The sequence below is a fragment of the Stegostoma tigrinum genome, chromosome 4, assembly GCF_030684315.1.
Source record: "Stegostoma tigrinum isolate sSteTig4 chromosome 4, sSteTig4.hap1, whole genome shotgun sequence".
NCBI lineage: Eukaryota > Metazoa > Chordata > Chondrichthyes > Orectolobiformes > Stegostomatidae > Stegostoma > Stegostoma tigrinum.
In genome coordinates, this window is record NC_081357.1 from 95046257 (window position 1) to 95063176 (window position 16920).

At 42.3% G+C, this 16920-nt stretch overlaps 1 protein-coding gene across 1 annotated transcript in view; it reads right to left on the reverse strand.

Annotated features, from left to right (window-relative positions):
- Positions 1-16920, reverse strand: part of heatr5b (HEAT repeat containing 5B) — a 98712-nt gene that overhangs the window by 77791 nt on the left and 4001 nt on the right. The window contains exons 2-6 of the mRNA XM_048530634.2: positions 15619-15837; positions 11043-11254; positions 8986-9094; positions 4658-4807; positions 3835-4006 (exon numbers count right to left, since the gene is read on the reverse strand). Of these exons, the coding sequence (XP_048386591.1) occupies positions 3835-4006; positions 4658-4807; positions 8986-9094; positions 11043-11254; positions 15619-15744 (769 nt within the window). The 5' untranslated portion in view covers positions 15745-15837. The remainder of the gene's footprint in view (positions 1-3834; positions 4007-4657; positions 4808-8985; positions 9095-11042; positions 11255-15618; positions 15838-16920) is intronic.

The following is a 16920-nucleotide window of genomic DNA, read 5'->3' on the forward strand; positions in this document are numbered from 1 at the left end:
AGGCAAGGGTGTTAAATTTGAACAAGGTAAATTATGAAACCATGAGGCCCAAGTTTGGCTGAGATTGACTGGCAAGGTAGAATAAAAAGCATGATCGTACATAATCAATGGATAGTCTTTACAGAGCTACTACATTATTTCTGACAACTATGTATTTCCTCAAGGTGCAAAAACCTCAATAAAGGTCAGTAACAACAGCTAATTAAAGTAGTTTAGGATTGTAGAAGACTGAAAGAACAACACAAAAAACTGTCAGATACAGCAGTAATTCTGAAGCTTGGGATGTTCATCAAAATGACAAAGGGCAACCAAAAAAAAAATTGATACGGAAAAGGGAGAATAAGATATGGATGCAACCCAGCAAACAAAAACAAAACCACAGGTTTCTGTACATATGTTTAAAAAAAGTTAGGCTAAAATCCGTGGGTCTATTAAAGGCAGTAATGAAAATTTACAATGGGGCCTATAGAAATGGTAGAGAAGCTAAATGATGGCTTTGATTTCATTGAGCAAGATACCAGAAAGCTCCCAGAACTAGAAATGCAAATGGTTTGGCAGTCTGAGGTGTTAAAGGATACTTGTATTAATAAGAAGATTGTATTGGAGAAATTAATGGGACTGAAGGTTGAGAAATCCTAAAAATCTGATGGCCTACATCTCAGAGTGCTGAAAGAGATGGCTGTAGAGATAGTCAAACCACCTGTGGATTACTTATCTATAGACATACGTTCTACAGAATTCCATAGATTCTGTAATGATTTCTACAGGTTGGAAGGTAGAAACGTAAAAACACTGTTTAAGAAAACAGAGAAAACAATGAAATTCAGACTGTCAGCCTTATATCGGCAATAAGGAAAATGCTAGGATCTATTACAAAGGATGGGATATATAGGCACCTGGTTGATAATGATCTGATTGGATATAGCCAGCGAGGATTTTTTTAATTCGCTCGAGACAGAGATCACTAGCTGGGCCAGCAACTATTGCCCATATCTCTTTGCCTTTCAGAAGGTGATGGTGATCTGCCACCTTGAACTACTGCAGTCCGCACACTGAGTTGGCCCATAATGTCCTTAAAGGAGGGAATTCCAGCATTGACACTTCTAAAGGAACAGCAGTATATTTCCAAGTTAGGGCGGTGAGTGGCTTGGAGAGGAACTTCCAAGTGGTAATGTTCCCATGCATCTGCTACCCTTGTCATTCTAGATTGAAGTGGTCATGGGTTTGGAAGGTGCTGTCTAAGGATCTTTGGTGAATTTCTGCAGTGCATCTTACAGCAAGTACACACTGCTGCTATTGAACTTTGGTGGTGGAGAGAGCAGATGTGCTGCCAATTGAGCCCACTTTGTCCTGGTTCATGTCAAGCTTCTTGAGTGTTGTTGGAGCTGTACTCGTTCAGGCAAATGGGGAGTCTTCCATCACACTCCTGACTTGTGCCTTGTGCATGGTGGATAAGCTTTGGGGAGTCAGGCGGTGGGTGAGTTATTTGCCGCAGTATTCCTAGCCTCTGACCTGCTCTTGTAGCCACTGTTAAGTGAGGAGTCCTGTTGAGCGTCTGGTCAATGGTAATGACAAGGATGTTATTAGTGGGGGATTCAGTGATGGTAACACCACTGAACATCAAGGGGCGATGATTAGTTTGTCCCTCATTGGAAATGCTCAGTCTGGCATTTGCATGGCACAAATGTGATTTGCCGCTGGTCAGCATAAGCCTGGATACTGTTAGTACCTTGTTGTATGTGAACACGGACTGCTTCAGCATCCAAGTTATTTCAAAATGGTGCTGAACATTGCGCAATCAGTAAACATCCCCACTTCTGACCTTATGATGGCGGGAAGGTCACTGATGAAGCAGCGAAAAATTGTTGGGCCTAGGATACTACCCTGAGGAACTCCTGCAAAGATGTCCTGAAGCTGAGATGACTGACCAACAACCACAGCCATTTTCCTTTGAAGCAACTGGTAGGGATTTTGCCTGATACCTACTGATTCTAGTTTTACTCGGACTCCTTGATGCCACACATAGTCAAATGCAATCTTCATGTCAAGAGGTGTCACTCTCAACACACATCTGGAATTCAGCTCTTTTGTCCATGTCTGACCCAAGACTGTAATGAGGTCAGGAAGTGAGTGGCCCTGGTGGAACTTAAATTGGGTATCACTTGATCAGGTGCTGCTTGAAAACACCATTGATGATACCTTCCATCACTTTACTAGTGATAGCGAGCAGATTGATGCGGCAGTAATTGATGGGTTGGATTTGTCCTACTTTGAGTGTACAGGACACACCTGGGTAATTTTCCACACTGTCAGGTTGATGCCAACGTTATAACTGCACTGGTGCAGCATAGCTAAGGGAGCGGCAAGTTCTGGAGCACAAGTCTTTTGTACTATTGCCGAATGTTATCACAGGCCACAGTCTTTACACTATCAGTACCTCCAGCCATTTCTTGGAACCACATGGAGTGAATCGAACTGACAGAAGACTGGCATCTGAAATACTGTGGGCCAGTATAGGAGGCTGAGATGGATCATCCACTTGGCACTTCTGACTGAAAATTGCTGTGAATATTTCAGCCTCATCTTTTGCATTTATGTGCTGGGCTCTTCCATCATCAAGGATGGGGATATCTGTGGAGCTCGAGAGGTGGATATGGCTGGCCATGAGGTTGCAGATTGTGCTGGAGTACAATTCTGCTGCTGTTAATGGCCCACAGTGCCTTGTGGATGCCCAGAGTCATGAATACAAAATTGTATTTGTTGAACTTGGAGATATTTTGAAGATGTTACTAACAAAATTGATAAAGGAGAGCCAATGGACATAGGATACTCAAGGCGGCTTTTGATACAGTTCCCTACAGGTGCTGGTTAGACATAAAAAGGACATGGGATAGTGGGTAATGTGTCAGCGTGGATTAATAATTGGCTAAAACAGCGTCAGGAGGAATTGATGGGCAAGAACATGGTAGAGGGAAAAGACGAGGTTATTCGTTATTTGTTGGAAAGCACGGATGTGCAGAGTACTTCTTAAGTGGCAAGAGTTTGGAAAGTGTAGTCGTACAAAGGGACCTGGGACTCCTTGTCAACATATATCTTTGAGGGTTAACGTGGGTGCATCAAGCTATTTGGAAAGGTAATGGAATACTAGCATTTATCAAAAAAGATGAGTGTACAGGAGTACTGAAGTCTTGGTTCAATTTCATAGGGTACTTCAGGTGTGATCTAAACAAGCCCCTATACAGTTTTTGTCTCCTTATCTCACGAAAGATACAACTGCCACAGAGTGAGTGCAACAAGCTTCACCAGACTTATTCAGAGGATGGCAGGACTGTCCTATGGAGAAAGACTGGGCAAAGCAGAATATGTTCAAGTTTTGAGGAAAGAGAGATGATCCCATTGAAATCTATGAAATCCTTAAAAGGGATAGACAGAGTAAAGGTACAATGTTTCCTCCGGTTGAAGAGCCTAGAACCAGGAGGCACAATTTAAAAATTACAGGGTTGCCTCTTGGGCCTGAGATGAGGAGAATTTTTTTTTTGTTTAGAAACATGGAGGGTTATGAATCTTTGGAATTCACTACAACAGAGGACAGTGGATGGGCATTCTTTCGGTTTAAGATAGAGAATGATTCATTTCTGACTGCCATTGGTATACAGGGTTATTGGGTTGTGGTGACGAAACAGCATGGAAAATGTGCAGTCAGCTAGGATTGTATTGAATGGTGAGTCAGACTCAACAGGCTGAAATGATGTACTCTTGTCTTTATGTTTCAACATTCTTAGGTTCCTACATTCTTGTGAAACAAACCAACACATTACTTTCTGGGATGCATACCTGCTGCTTGTTTGGGTGTTAAAGCTGTTGCCATGACAGTGCCGAGTAATTTTGACACCGTAACTCTGACCCCATAATTAGATCCTTCCAGGGCTTTAAAGCAAAGAGTAGCTAGGTTTTCCAGTTCTGTGGTCCACATGAAGACTGACTCCTTTTGTAGTTCCAGGAGACACTAGGAGACAAAAGACATTCTCAAGAGTACACATGCTCTTAGAAACACATTCAATAAAAATTCGCAGCCTTCCTTCTTTCCACCTCACAGCCATGGCCCACAGCATGATAGCACTCTCATATCTCAAGTCAGAAAGCTGTGGATTTAAGTTCCAATCCAGCCCGATATTCTTGCTGCAACATCTTTCATTCACATTCCATAGCTATAAACCAGAAGACTGGAATCAATCATGGTACATGTTTATTTATATTGAAATATTCTACCCCTTACCAGAAAAGATGGCCAAGCAATCTTTACTTTAAAGACGACACAATTGATTGTCAGTAATCTAATGGCCAGCCTTTCTCCACTGGTCATATTTATGCCCAAATCAGAATTGGGAATTCATCTCACACAATCCCAGAACAGTACGGAAGGAGTACACTTTATAGTAGACGTAAAAGATCCAATGTCAAATAACAATTCAGCGTTCGTCTAGTGCCCAATGAATATTCTGCTTTCAACCAACAGTCAACACTGATTAACTGTTAAAGAGACTAACCTGCATGCAAGTCAGCTGTCGTTCTTCCTTTTACAACGATACTGCACCTGGAGCACCTTGAGAGTTTTTAAAAATCTGATAAGCGTACAAGTCAGAAACATATCCCTTACCTTACCAACTGCACACCGAACAGCCATGGATCTGTCAGTCAAACCTGAGCGGGCATTTTTGTAGATATCTCGGTGGCAGGAAGCAGCTGCACCACCCAAACCATTGAGGACCTTCTGTAGGCTCAGCAGGATCTCACTGCGACCCTGTGACTGTTCGAAATACAGAGGTTTTAAAGAGTTAGAGACCTTCTGTGGCATTGCACCCAGAGTCAAGACCAAGTGAAGGTATTCAGGTGAAGCAGGTTTCAATATAGGTAGTTAAGAACAGACTGAGGCAATTTGTTTCACCTCCTCGGAAATGATAGAATTCACTCCCCAGCGGTACTTTGGATATACTGAGCATGTGAACTGCAGCAGTAATAAAAAGCAGCTCTTGCACCTGCTTAATAATACAAATAGGCTATCTTCATAACCATTTAAAAGTGGAATAATCAGCTTGTGACTTGGTAAGAATTCCTGGTATCCAGCACAAAAATCACAGGCAGTAGGAACATTGATATCCTGTAGAATAGTCTACGCTGAAACTGAGGGGAGAAGGGTCAGTGAAGATTCATTCATTCCAATATTAATATAGATGGAAAAATATAATTTGGATGTAATAATGGAGACTGTTTCTGCTTTGACAGTCAGTGTGAGTGGGTGACCTGACCATGGTCTTCAAGTTTACACAATGTGGCTGAATTGTCTGCAATCAGCATCATTGTTCCTTTCTAATTTTCAAGTTAGTGCCACCTATGAAGTCTTGACTTTTCATACTAACACAGTTACCATGGCGGAACTCTAGCCTAAGCCAGAAAGCCATGGGTTCAAGCCCAACACCAATACCTGAATACACACCCTAGACTGACACTTCAAGGAAGTGCATCCTGGTATTCTGACCAATGACAATCCTTCAGCCCCAATAAATCGGAAATTTGGCAAGGTCACAATATTGTGATGGACTTTTAATCCTCTGCAACATTACATATTCCAGGTCACATGTAGTCTGGCAAAGTTAGTTGTATCAATTTGCCTTTTATCAATTGGTTGCAGTGCATCCAAGTGCCATGGAGTGTCTTGCCCTTCTGTTGGCCAAATAGAATGACAGCCCTTTCCCTGAGCATGGATAGGATTTGTAGAACACTGACAAGTGAAACTGTTTTGAACTATTCACTCCCTTCTCTTTTCAGTCACTCACACCAGCATATTGCCCAAATGAGACAGGAAGTTCAGTGCCATTAACAGAGGTGTTCAGTGCAGTAATTTGGAAACATTTACTTTACAATCACTGGTTAGTCTCAGCACTAAAGATTGTTTTTGTCTTGGGACTGTGTAGGCATGGCAGCCTTTTCAAATGAGAGTTAATGTTCCACTCGCAGCTGATCATTGTTACATCTGAAGTTTTTATTTTTTTTCAGTAATTAAAACACATGTAGTGTTTCCCCTTGATTGAATTATACATTAGTAATCTGGTTATGTAAAGTGCATTTGAATATTACTTGATGTTTAAATACTTCCCACATGTTAATAAAAGCAAAAAAATACTATTGATGTGGGAAACCTGAAACAAACAATGGAGAATGCTGAAGAAACAGGTCTGGCAGCATAGTTGGAAAGAGAAACCAAGTTAACGTTTTGAGACCAGTGGGAGTCGTCTTCAGAAATGTGAAAGATCAAAGGCTATCGTTGATAAGCAGCTCCCACATCAGATCAGCCATGCCAGCTCAATGACAGTTTGATAACAAGAACCTCTGCAAGTCAACAACCAAGCTGATGTGCAGACTGTACTTGGGCTGCGCCCAGACTTTGATTGGTATCAACAACATGGAAGAGTTCTGGGGAAATTCTAATATCTACCCCTGCATCCCCAATACAGGACTGTCAAGCTGACACTGGTGTCTTCCTTGAACCCACCTATCATTCTGGTAAATATCTGCAATGTTAACTTTGATGAAGTGGACACTATTTGAATGACCTAAAAGCATCTCTCCCACGAGAACCTGTTTTCTTAAAATTCAGATGGCTAACATTCCAGAGGAGGACAAAGAAAACACTAGAGGTACTCTGAAGGTCTCCTTGACATGCAGTCATAATGACTGGGAAGGGCTTGCTACAAATTATTTAAAATGCTGAAGCTTTTCCCAATGAGCTGCATTATGCCTGGTCACTGCATCTTGAGGTAATGCTGGCAGTAAAATAGAAAAGTAAGCAAATCCCACATTTTGGATCCATTACCTCACATATTGTCATGTTCCACATATCAAAAGATCTGAGTAGACATGATCCTTGCATTGAAGAATAACCAACAATAGCACCTTTTTTTACATAAACACTGGATTGTAGTGTTTAACCCTCTCTGCTGTGAGTTAGTTTGCCTCCACTTCAGCTGTCAACTGATTCAGGGTGACAGCGCAACAGGGCCCAGTAGCATTGAAACAAAGTGTTGGTCCAAAACATGGGTCCAAGTAGCAGTAAGAGATGAGTGATGAAAGCACTTTGGAAGTGAGTTTTAAATAACAAAGTTTTAACTCTGTTTCACTGCATACGTTTAACTATTCAGCTTCAAATTAGGCCTTTAAACTGTATATATGCAAAAGAGACTACACCATCAGACAAAAGATAAGACTGACATAGCAAATAATATCAAGGCTTATTTAAATGATTGAAAGATGATAAATAAATCAAAAATGTACAGCAGACATCTATAAATTTGAATGGTCAGCCCAGGCAGAAGTGTAAATCTACCTCAGTTTCCCGAGCTAACAGCAATTCTCTGAAATTGTGGGAACACTCAGTACCAACAAAAGCCAGTTTCACGCTTATGACTGTTGTAACCTTTAAGTTAGCTTTACCCAAGGTTGCTTCAGGCACATTATTTCGAGCCAATTGGTTGTTGTTGCATTAACTTTGTTGAAATTAGTGCTTATGCACATTGTTTCACTCCTGGGAGTAATGGACTTGTCCACGAGATCCCTCTTATCTGATTTTGTACAAGCCTTCATTCATTCTCTGGACATGCCATCCAGATGGTCAAGGTCAAATGGAACTTACAAGTCATATATTATCTGAATACTCCGTTCCTACAGAGAAAGCTTACAGCAGCAAAATAATACATTAAACTCCAAACCTTAGTAAATTACCCAAGCTTCTAACTACTTCACAGAGCTCTTGTGGCACAATAGTATTGTCCCTACCTCTGGGTCAGAAGGTCCAGATTCAAGGCCCACATGCCCCAGACATATCAAAACGCATCCAAACAGGTTGTTTAAAAATATCTATAGTTACTTGGCTAACCACTTATTGTTCAATTTCTACGTAACTGATTTTCACCAATTAAATAATTTTTCTTAGTTGTTCACTAATTGTGCAGTAATTTTTGTTCAATACATATGATAGTAGTCTGTACTTAACATTGACCCATTTTATTGAAATTTAGCTCACTACAGTGAATTCTGTCATACATGTGTTATTTGAAGTAACATGGATTCAGTTTACTTGAAAATCTCACAGGTTTATTTAAACAGCTGTGACCAATTTGCAGTTACAGGTAACTAGGTAAGCATCTATGCTTTAACTTGTTTCTGCTTGGACTGCATAAGACAGTTAGTAGTTTCTTCCTGGCCCTTGACTCATTCGTTCTTAAAGTAATAACTTGCCAAATTTAAAACAAACTTTGTAGAATTTAGTTCAGCTCAAATTGACCATTTTCACTATACTAGTATAGAGTGTTCAGGCCTACTTGCAGACATCCTAAGGTGGTAAGCCTCCATATTTTTGGAGCGTCTCATTTGGAGTGGCTTTCCTTTCCTTCAGAACAGGCAGTCAAGACTTCAGTTTAATCTCCTTAATTGAAAGGCAATTGCCCTGCTCATGCCTTGATGTCTCAGTTTTGCATTTACTTAGGACTTCTCAAACTCAGGAATTTGTTTTGTCACTGTTGTACAGTAATGCGGAAACAGCTACCAATATGCACATAGCAAGCTGCCACAAGGAATAAAGTAATTATTATGTCTTGTATTAGTAATGCACTGCAAGCCATTGATAAAAGGAAAATTGATGCAACTACATTGAACTTGTAGCCTGCACCACAATGTTATGACCTTGCCAAAATTCAGAACACTAATTCTATTTGTAATTGCCAACATTTTTGGTTATAGTTGCAGTAACTGTATACACTCACCTAGAACAGATTGACATCTACATCAGCACAGACGGATTTTATGCAGGAGATTCTTGAAGACATAGCGTAATTCCTTTCTACTCAATATTCCAACTAACAAGGCTTCACTGAAAACTTGCACAGCCTGCAAATCCCACACCAACACATGGGATTTGTGAACACAACTTACCTCTGCACCTTTCAGGGCCTTTAAAAGATTGCTGACGGTTTCAGGAAAGGAGCTACCCAATATTCGGCCCATCTTCTCATAAAATGCTCCAATGCAGGTCACTGCTGCCCTGTCAACAACAAAACCCATCACTATTAATTTCACTTTCACTCACATATAAGGAAAGGAAATCACACAATCCTTCTAAAATGTTTCACAACTCAATTGGACCTTGGTTGATCCATATCATAATCACATTTATTTGCAATGGATCCATATCCTTTAACACTTTACTGAAGAAAGAAAACAAAAATCAGTGCATATAATTTTCATTTGTCATGCCACCCACCCGAAACCACTCGGGGTGGGGAGTGGTGGGTGCACGTGCACGTAGCACGCATGGGAGTTGGGTACAGGAGAAAAAAAATTCTGGATTTCTATTGTCTCTTCATGTGAATAACAAAAAAAAAGTTTCCTTACATTAAATTTTGAATGTATTGCTCTAACTTTAAAGTTATCCCTTCTTGATCTGATTCTCCAACCCGAGGAAGTAGCTTCTCTCTTGCTACATCAAATCCATGAAGAATCTTAAACGTGCCAAATTGATCACCTCTAAATTTTCCATACTCAAGGGAATACAAGCATTGTCAACACAACATATCCTCAATTTAAGGCCTTTAATTCTTCAATCTGGCAATTGTGAAGGAAATGTGCAGCTGAAAACAAAGCACTTTTAAGAACAGCAATATTTAAAAATGGAGATTGACAGATTTCAAAACACCAATGCTACAAAATAATATGTGTAGTGTATAATGTGGGGAAAAAGGTTTAAGAAGTAGTTAACCATCCATAATTGCATTAAGTGGCAGAACAGGCTCAGTGGGCTGAGTGGTCTATTCCTACTCCCACATTTCTAAAATCTTATTGGGAGTGTGAGCCAACAGCAAGAAAGCTGTTAACAAAAGTCAAATTAAAGACAGGACAGACTCTGCTTGCTCCTACTGTAGATTTGTTTCTGACCATCAAGTCTGCATCACTGCTTCCCTCCAGCAGTCAACAGTTTAACCCCAAGGCTTCTACTCATTCATCACAATGTTTGCATCATTTCACAACAATAAAATCAAAAGTAAGTTTCAGTCAACAGATAGGAAGCTTGCTGAATTTTCTGGAATTCCTCGGTAGCTGCAACCAAGCTTCAGCACTTTTGTTAGAAAAACTGAAGCCAATGGGATGGGTTACAAAATCCGCTATGGGACAGAAAGCAAATAGTAAAAGCAATATTTTTTAGACTGGAGACAAGTGCTCAGTACAACAGTATTCGACAGAGATCCATGTTTAGACCATTGTTCCTTATGGTATATATTCATAACCTGTCCTTTGGTATACAGGACACAAATTCAAAGTTGTTAGAGCAGATAAAATTTAAAAATGTAATAATGAGGATACTAACAAAGAAGGAAAAAGGCAAGCTGGTGAAGTGGATAGACATATGGCATACAAAAATTTACAAGCAAAGAAGTGTGAAGTAATTCATTTTGGTGAGAAGAATGATGTGAAACAATACAAAATAAACAGTAGCATTGAGGGGGATGCAGGGATACAGGGACATGGGTACATGTAGCCAAATCTTTGAAAGTGACAAGAGTTAAGAAGGTTAAGAAATCATACAGAATCCTTGACTTTAGGGGCACAAAGCATAACTTCCTTGTTGTCTAAGTCTTTATACTGCACTTTATGAAGACATCAGAAAATAAATCCCATTTGCAGTATTGTGGAACATTTATTCTTATCTTTCTAAGACAAATTATTGGCAAATTTTTTATTCGGAGTCTCACTCCTGATACATTGAGTGGAAGTAAAACCTCTCAGGATGTGGGCATCAGTAGTAATTTTGAAGTAGCAATTTGTGTTCTTTATCAAAGCGGTATACAGGCAGTACAGCCCAATTGGCCTTATGCTATGCTGTAAAATTCCATACAATTTCCACAGTCAGCTCTTACACAGACCACCTACTTCATTTAAATTAGTCATGCTTGCTACACCAGAAGTATGTTTTTTTTTCCATAACTTGCACTTACAATTTGGTGGGCAGGAAAGAAGATGTGTCATCCTTACTCTTGATGATGTCGTTACATTTATCCAGCGTTTGGAAGACTGTGAAGGTATCCCCGATGCTGTAGAGGGTAGCAAGATTCTTAGCCAACAGCTTGCGCGTGGGAGGGCCTGATGAGCTGCTTATCAGCTCAGTTAGTTGTTCTACCAATTTCTTTTGTTTTTCTTTCACATCCACCTGACACCGTCGAGCAGGAGTAAATAGAAAAGGGAAATACAAATCAGTTGAAATAAAGAAATGATATTTGAGGATAAATTGAATTCTCGTATCTTTGACCCGATTGGTGATAAATGAAGCTGAGTTGTTTCATTTTACAGCAACCCGTCAGCTCCCATCTTTGCACTTACGAAGTCACTTCTCATGCTGGTTTGTCAGTATATTATGAGGTCAGCTTCCAAAAGCATTCTTGACACCCAACCCCTCTTCTCCACACCCACATCAATACTGCCTGTCTGACATCAGGCCTTGGATGAGTCACAACTTTCTCTAACAGAACGGGCATTATCACATTTGAATCCTGCCATTAAGCCATCTCCCTTGCTACTGACTTTATCCTTTCCTTGGCTGCAAACTCTTGATGCCTATTTAAAGTTAGGGCAGAGTTTTAAATCTCTTATTTCATCAAGCACAAGTGTTTTCCCCTTTCCGGGTAGAATTGCCAGTCAGCACTTTTACCCCCATCCCACTGCTGATCAAATTCTGATTCATAGCTGTGTTAGAAACTTATTATTTTTCATGTTGTCTCGATCGACTAATTCTTTCCACATCTACATTCTCCAACTAACCCAAACACTCTCCCATTGGTGTCCAGTCTCTTGAATCCATCCATACAGTGTGGAGCTGGAAAGTCAACATTTCAGGGCTAGACTCTTCATTAGGACTGGGGAGAGGAAAAAGAGCTGGGAAATACAGAGAAGAGGGGTGGGGCTGTGGGAAGACGATAAATGGATGCAGTAGGGGTAAGCAGGAAGGGTGAGGCAGATAGGTGGGGAAGAAGATGGGCAGATTGCGTCAGGTCAAGGAGGCAGGGATGAGAGGGAGGGTTAATCATGAGATGCAGCTGGGGTGGGTGAGGAGATTTTAAAACTGGTGATTTCTATGTTTCAACCTTCAAGCTGTAGGCTCCCAGGGCAGAATAGGAGGTGTTGATCCTCCAGTTTGCGTGTGGCGTCTTTGTGGCACTGGAGGGGGCCCAGGATGGACATGTCACCCAGGGGGTGGTGTGGAGGGGAGGTGAAGAGTTGAAATGGTTGCCATCCAGAAGGTGTTATTGATTAGAGCATACAGAGTGCAGATGCTCCGCAAATCTGTCACGGAGTCTACTTTTGGTCTCACCGATATAGAGCAGGCCACATAGGGAGCAATGGATACAGCAGACCAAGTTGGAGGATGTACAGGCGAAGTCCTGTTGAATATGGCAAGTTTGCTTTGGGCCTCAGATGGAGGGGAGAGGGAGGCATAGGGGCAAGCATAGCACCATCTGTGGTTGCAGGGAAAGGTGCCGGTTGTGGAGGAGTTAGTGGGGAGTGTGGAGTGCACGAGAGAGCTGTGGAGTGAGCTGTCCCTATGTAAGCTGGATAGGGGTGGGGAGGTAAATCTCTCTTTGGTGGAGGAGTCAGATTATAGGTGGTGGAAGTGGCAGAGAATGATACACTGGATGAGGAGGTTGGTGGGGTGGTATGTGAGGACAAGAGGGATTCTGTCTTTATTTTTGTTGGGAGGAGGAGGTTTGAGAGCAGAAGTGCAGGAAGTACAAGGAATGTCCGGGAGTAGATCGCTCCATCTTGGCAGCAGATACAGCAGAGGAATTGGGAGTAGGGGATCATATTCTTGCAGGAGGGTGATTGAGAGGATGTGTAGTCAAGGTAGCTATGGGAGTTGGTGGGTTTGAAATAGACGTCAGTGCTGAGATGGTTACCGGATATGGGAACAGAGATCCAGCAAGGGGAGGGAGGAATCGGAGATGCTTCAGGTAAATTTGAAGTTGGGGTAAAAGGTGGTGGTAATGTTAATGAACTGTTCAAATTTGTCATGGGAAGACGAGGCAGTGTTGATACAGTCATAGCTGTAGCCGAGTAAGAGGTGCTGGTGTAACAGTGGAAGAGGGGCTGCTCACGTATCCTATGATGAGGCAGGCATAGCTCGGACCCATACGGGTATCCATAGCCACGCCTTTAGTGTGTAAGAAGTGGGAGGAGTTAAAGTAAAAGGGTTGAGGGTAAGGACAAGTTCCAATGAGTGGATGAGTTTGTTGGTAGAGGGGGACTGGTTGGACCTGTGGGACAGGAAGAAGCGGAGGGCTTTTAGGCCATCGTGACTGGATGCCCATGGTGAAGAGACAGAGACACAGATAGAGGAGTACGGTGGAGCAGCCTAAAAGCCCTCTGCTTCTTCCTCTCCTGCAGGCCCAACCAGTCCCCCTCCGCTGACATCCTCATTCCTCATCCACTTAACAGAATTTGTCCTTACCTTGAACAACTTCTCCATTAACTCCTCCCACTTCCAACAGACTAAGGGCAGCCATGGGCCCAAGGTATGCCTGCCTCTTCATGAGATACATGGAACAGTCCCTTTTCTGCTGTTACACTGGCACTATCCCCCACCTCTCCCTCCACTACATTGATGACTGTATTGGCATTGCCTGTGCTCCCATAAGGAGCTTGAACACTTCAACTTTACTAACAACTTTTACGCCAACCTCAAATTCACCTGGACTATCTGTTACCTCCCTCGAATTTCTGGACCTCTGTCTCCATTTCTGGTAACCACCTCGAAACTGATATCTATTTCAAGCCCACCGACTCCCACAGCTACCTGGGCTACACCTCCTCTCACCCACTCTCCTGCAAGAATGCGATCCCTTACTCCCAAGATATCCCAGGACACTCCCTGACATCCCAGATGTCTTCCTAATTCAAGGGCTGCAACTTGCCCCCTCCAGTGATCAAAAATGCCCTCAACTGCATCTGTTGCATTTCCCACACTTCTGCCTTCAAACACTTTCCCCCACAACGAAAATAAAGACAGAATTCCCCTGGTCCTCACATCACCTCACCAACCTCTGCATCCAGCATTTATTCGCCACCTACAAACCAACCCCAAGGAGATATTTCCCTCCCCACTTCTATCTACTTTGCGTATGGGACACTCTCTCTGTAAATCCCTTGTCCGCTCCACACAAACCCCACAACCCCCAGCACTTTTCCCTGCACCTGCAGGAAGTGTTAGAGCTGCACCTACACTTCCCCTCTTACTTCCATCCAAGGCCCAAAGCAAACCTTTCATATTCGACAGGGGTTCACCTGTACATCCTCCATCTTGGTCTACTGTATCCGCTGCTTCCAATGTGGCCTCCTCTACACTGATGAGACCAAGCATAGATGTGGTAACTGTTTTGTAGCGCATCTGCGCTCCATACAAGGACAACACCTTCTGGTTGCAAACTATTTTAACTCCCCTCCCCACTCCCGGGGTGACATGTCCATCCTGGGCCTCCTCCAGCACCACAATGACACCACCCACAAATTTGAGGAGCAGCACTTCATGTTCCGCCTCGGGAGCCTACAGACTGCAGGCCTTAACATGGAATTCACCAGTTTTAAAATATCCCCACCCCTGACCTCATCCCATGTCCAACTCTCCTTCTCGTTTCCGCCTCCTTGACCTGACAACTCTTCTCTCCCACCTAGCCGCCCCACCTATCCCACTGACCAATCCCCATCACTCTCTACCTGCACTCACCTATCATCATCCCACCTACCTTCCCCAGGCCCACCCCTCCTCTCTACTTATTTCCCAGTTCCCTTCCCCTCCCCATTTCTGAAGAAAAGTGTCAACCTGAATGTCAACTTTCCTGTTCCTCTAATGCTGGAAGACCTGCTGTGTTCTTCAGCTCTACAATGTGCTGTGTCTGACTCGAGCATCTACAGTTCTTGCTATCCTGTCCTATGTTACTCCAAATGCTTCAATATTTAAAACCCTCACCTTCCACTCTATACTCTCATCTACCCCTCCACCCTTACATCTTTCTCAGAATCTCTGGTAAGCTGGCTCTGACTTGATTCTTACTCCACTATTACCAAAAAAAAGTTTCCAACTGCAGATTCCTACTACCATATCACTTCAGCCTAAAGGAAAGATGCAGCAGGTCATTCAGCTAGATAGACATTTTTCTATTTTGAGGCAAGGTGGAGAAGGGACAAAGAAACCAGCACAGCGATTCCTCTCCTGAGGAAGTGATAGCTTAGTGATTTCATTTTCATTGCCCTGGCCTCTGACTTAAATTTTCTTCACAAATCATACAAGTCTGTACCCTCTTTGAACTTGTAGGAATACACTTCTAGGTTGATACCTGCTTAAAAATTGCAATCAATTATTTTACCAAAAATGCTGCTGCACTTTAAAATGCCAGAGGATCAATCATTTACAATTCACACAGTTATTTTCTAATTACTCTATCTTCATCTAGTTCTACTTGCTCGTTTGCCTTTTCTTTCTGAAGTTAAACATTCAAACCCTAAACAATTCAGACTTTTACTCACCTTATTAGCAGCCACAAGTACTTTGTCCAAGAATCGAAGCCATTCAAAAATAAACACAGGCCTCTTTGCTTCAGTTATCTGTGCTAGAGCTTCTTCATTTAACAGTAAGCTGTGGGCTAGCTCCATTCCACTAAGGTATCTGGGCACAGTCCACAAATAACCAGAAATAAGCCAACAGAGGATTCAGCCTCACGTATGATCCAGGGTTACAATTCAGCCCTGTTGTGAAAAAACATTAATTTAGACCATCACTTCACAGATGACAAATTACACAATGGCTATTCAAGAAGAACTACTTTCAAAAAAATAAGCACATGGGTGCATAGAGTGACCAGTGTAGATACTTTTTAAATCAACCTGACGAGGTACATTATGACTGATCTCTGGGGGAGAGCATAGAACATAACAGCACAGTACAGGCCCTTCGGCCCTCGACGTTGTGCCGACCTGTCATACCGATCTCAAGCCCATCTAACCTACACTATTCTATGTACGTCCATATGCTTGTCCAATGGTGACTTAAATGTACCTAAAGTTGGCAAATCTACTACCGTTGCAGGCAAAGCGTTCCATTCCCTTACTACTCTGAGTAAAGAAACTACCTCTGACATCTGTCCTATATCTTTCACCCCTCAATTTAAAGCTATGCCCCCTCGTGCTCGCCGTCACCATCCTAGGAAAAAGGCTCTCCCTATCCACCCTATCTAACCCTCTAATTATTTTATATATGTTTCAATTAAGTCACCTCTCGACCTTCTTCTCTAATGAAAACAGCCTCAAGTCCCTCAGCCTTTCCTCGTAAGACCTTCCCTCCATACCAGGCAACATCCTAGTAAATCACCTCTGCACCCTTTCCAAAGCTTCCACATCCTTCTTATAATGCGGTGACCAGAACTGTACATAATACTCCAAGTGCGGCCGCACCAGAGTTTTGTACAGCTGCAGCATAACCTCTTGGATCCAGAACTCGATCCCTCTATTAATAAAAGCTAAAACACTGTATGCCTTCTTAACAGCTCTGTCAACCTGGGTGGCAACTTTCAAGGGTCTGTGTATATGGACACAGAGATCTCTCTGCTCATCTACACTACTAAGCATTTTACCATTAGCCCAGTGCTTTGCATTCCGGTTACTCCTACCAAAGTGCATCACCTCACACTTGTCTGCATTAAACTCCATTTGCCACCTCTCAGCCCAGCTCTGCAGCTTATCTATGTCTCTGCAACCTACATCCTTCTTCACTATCCACAACTCCACCGACCTTAGTGTCATCTGCAAATTTACTAACCCATCCTTCTACGC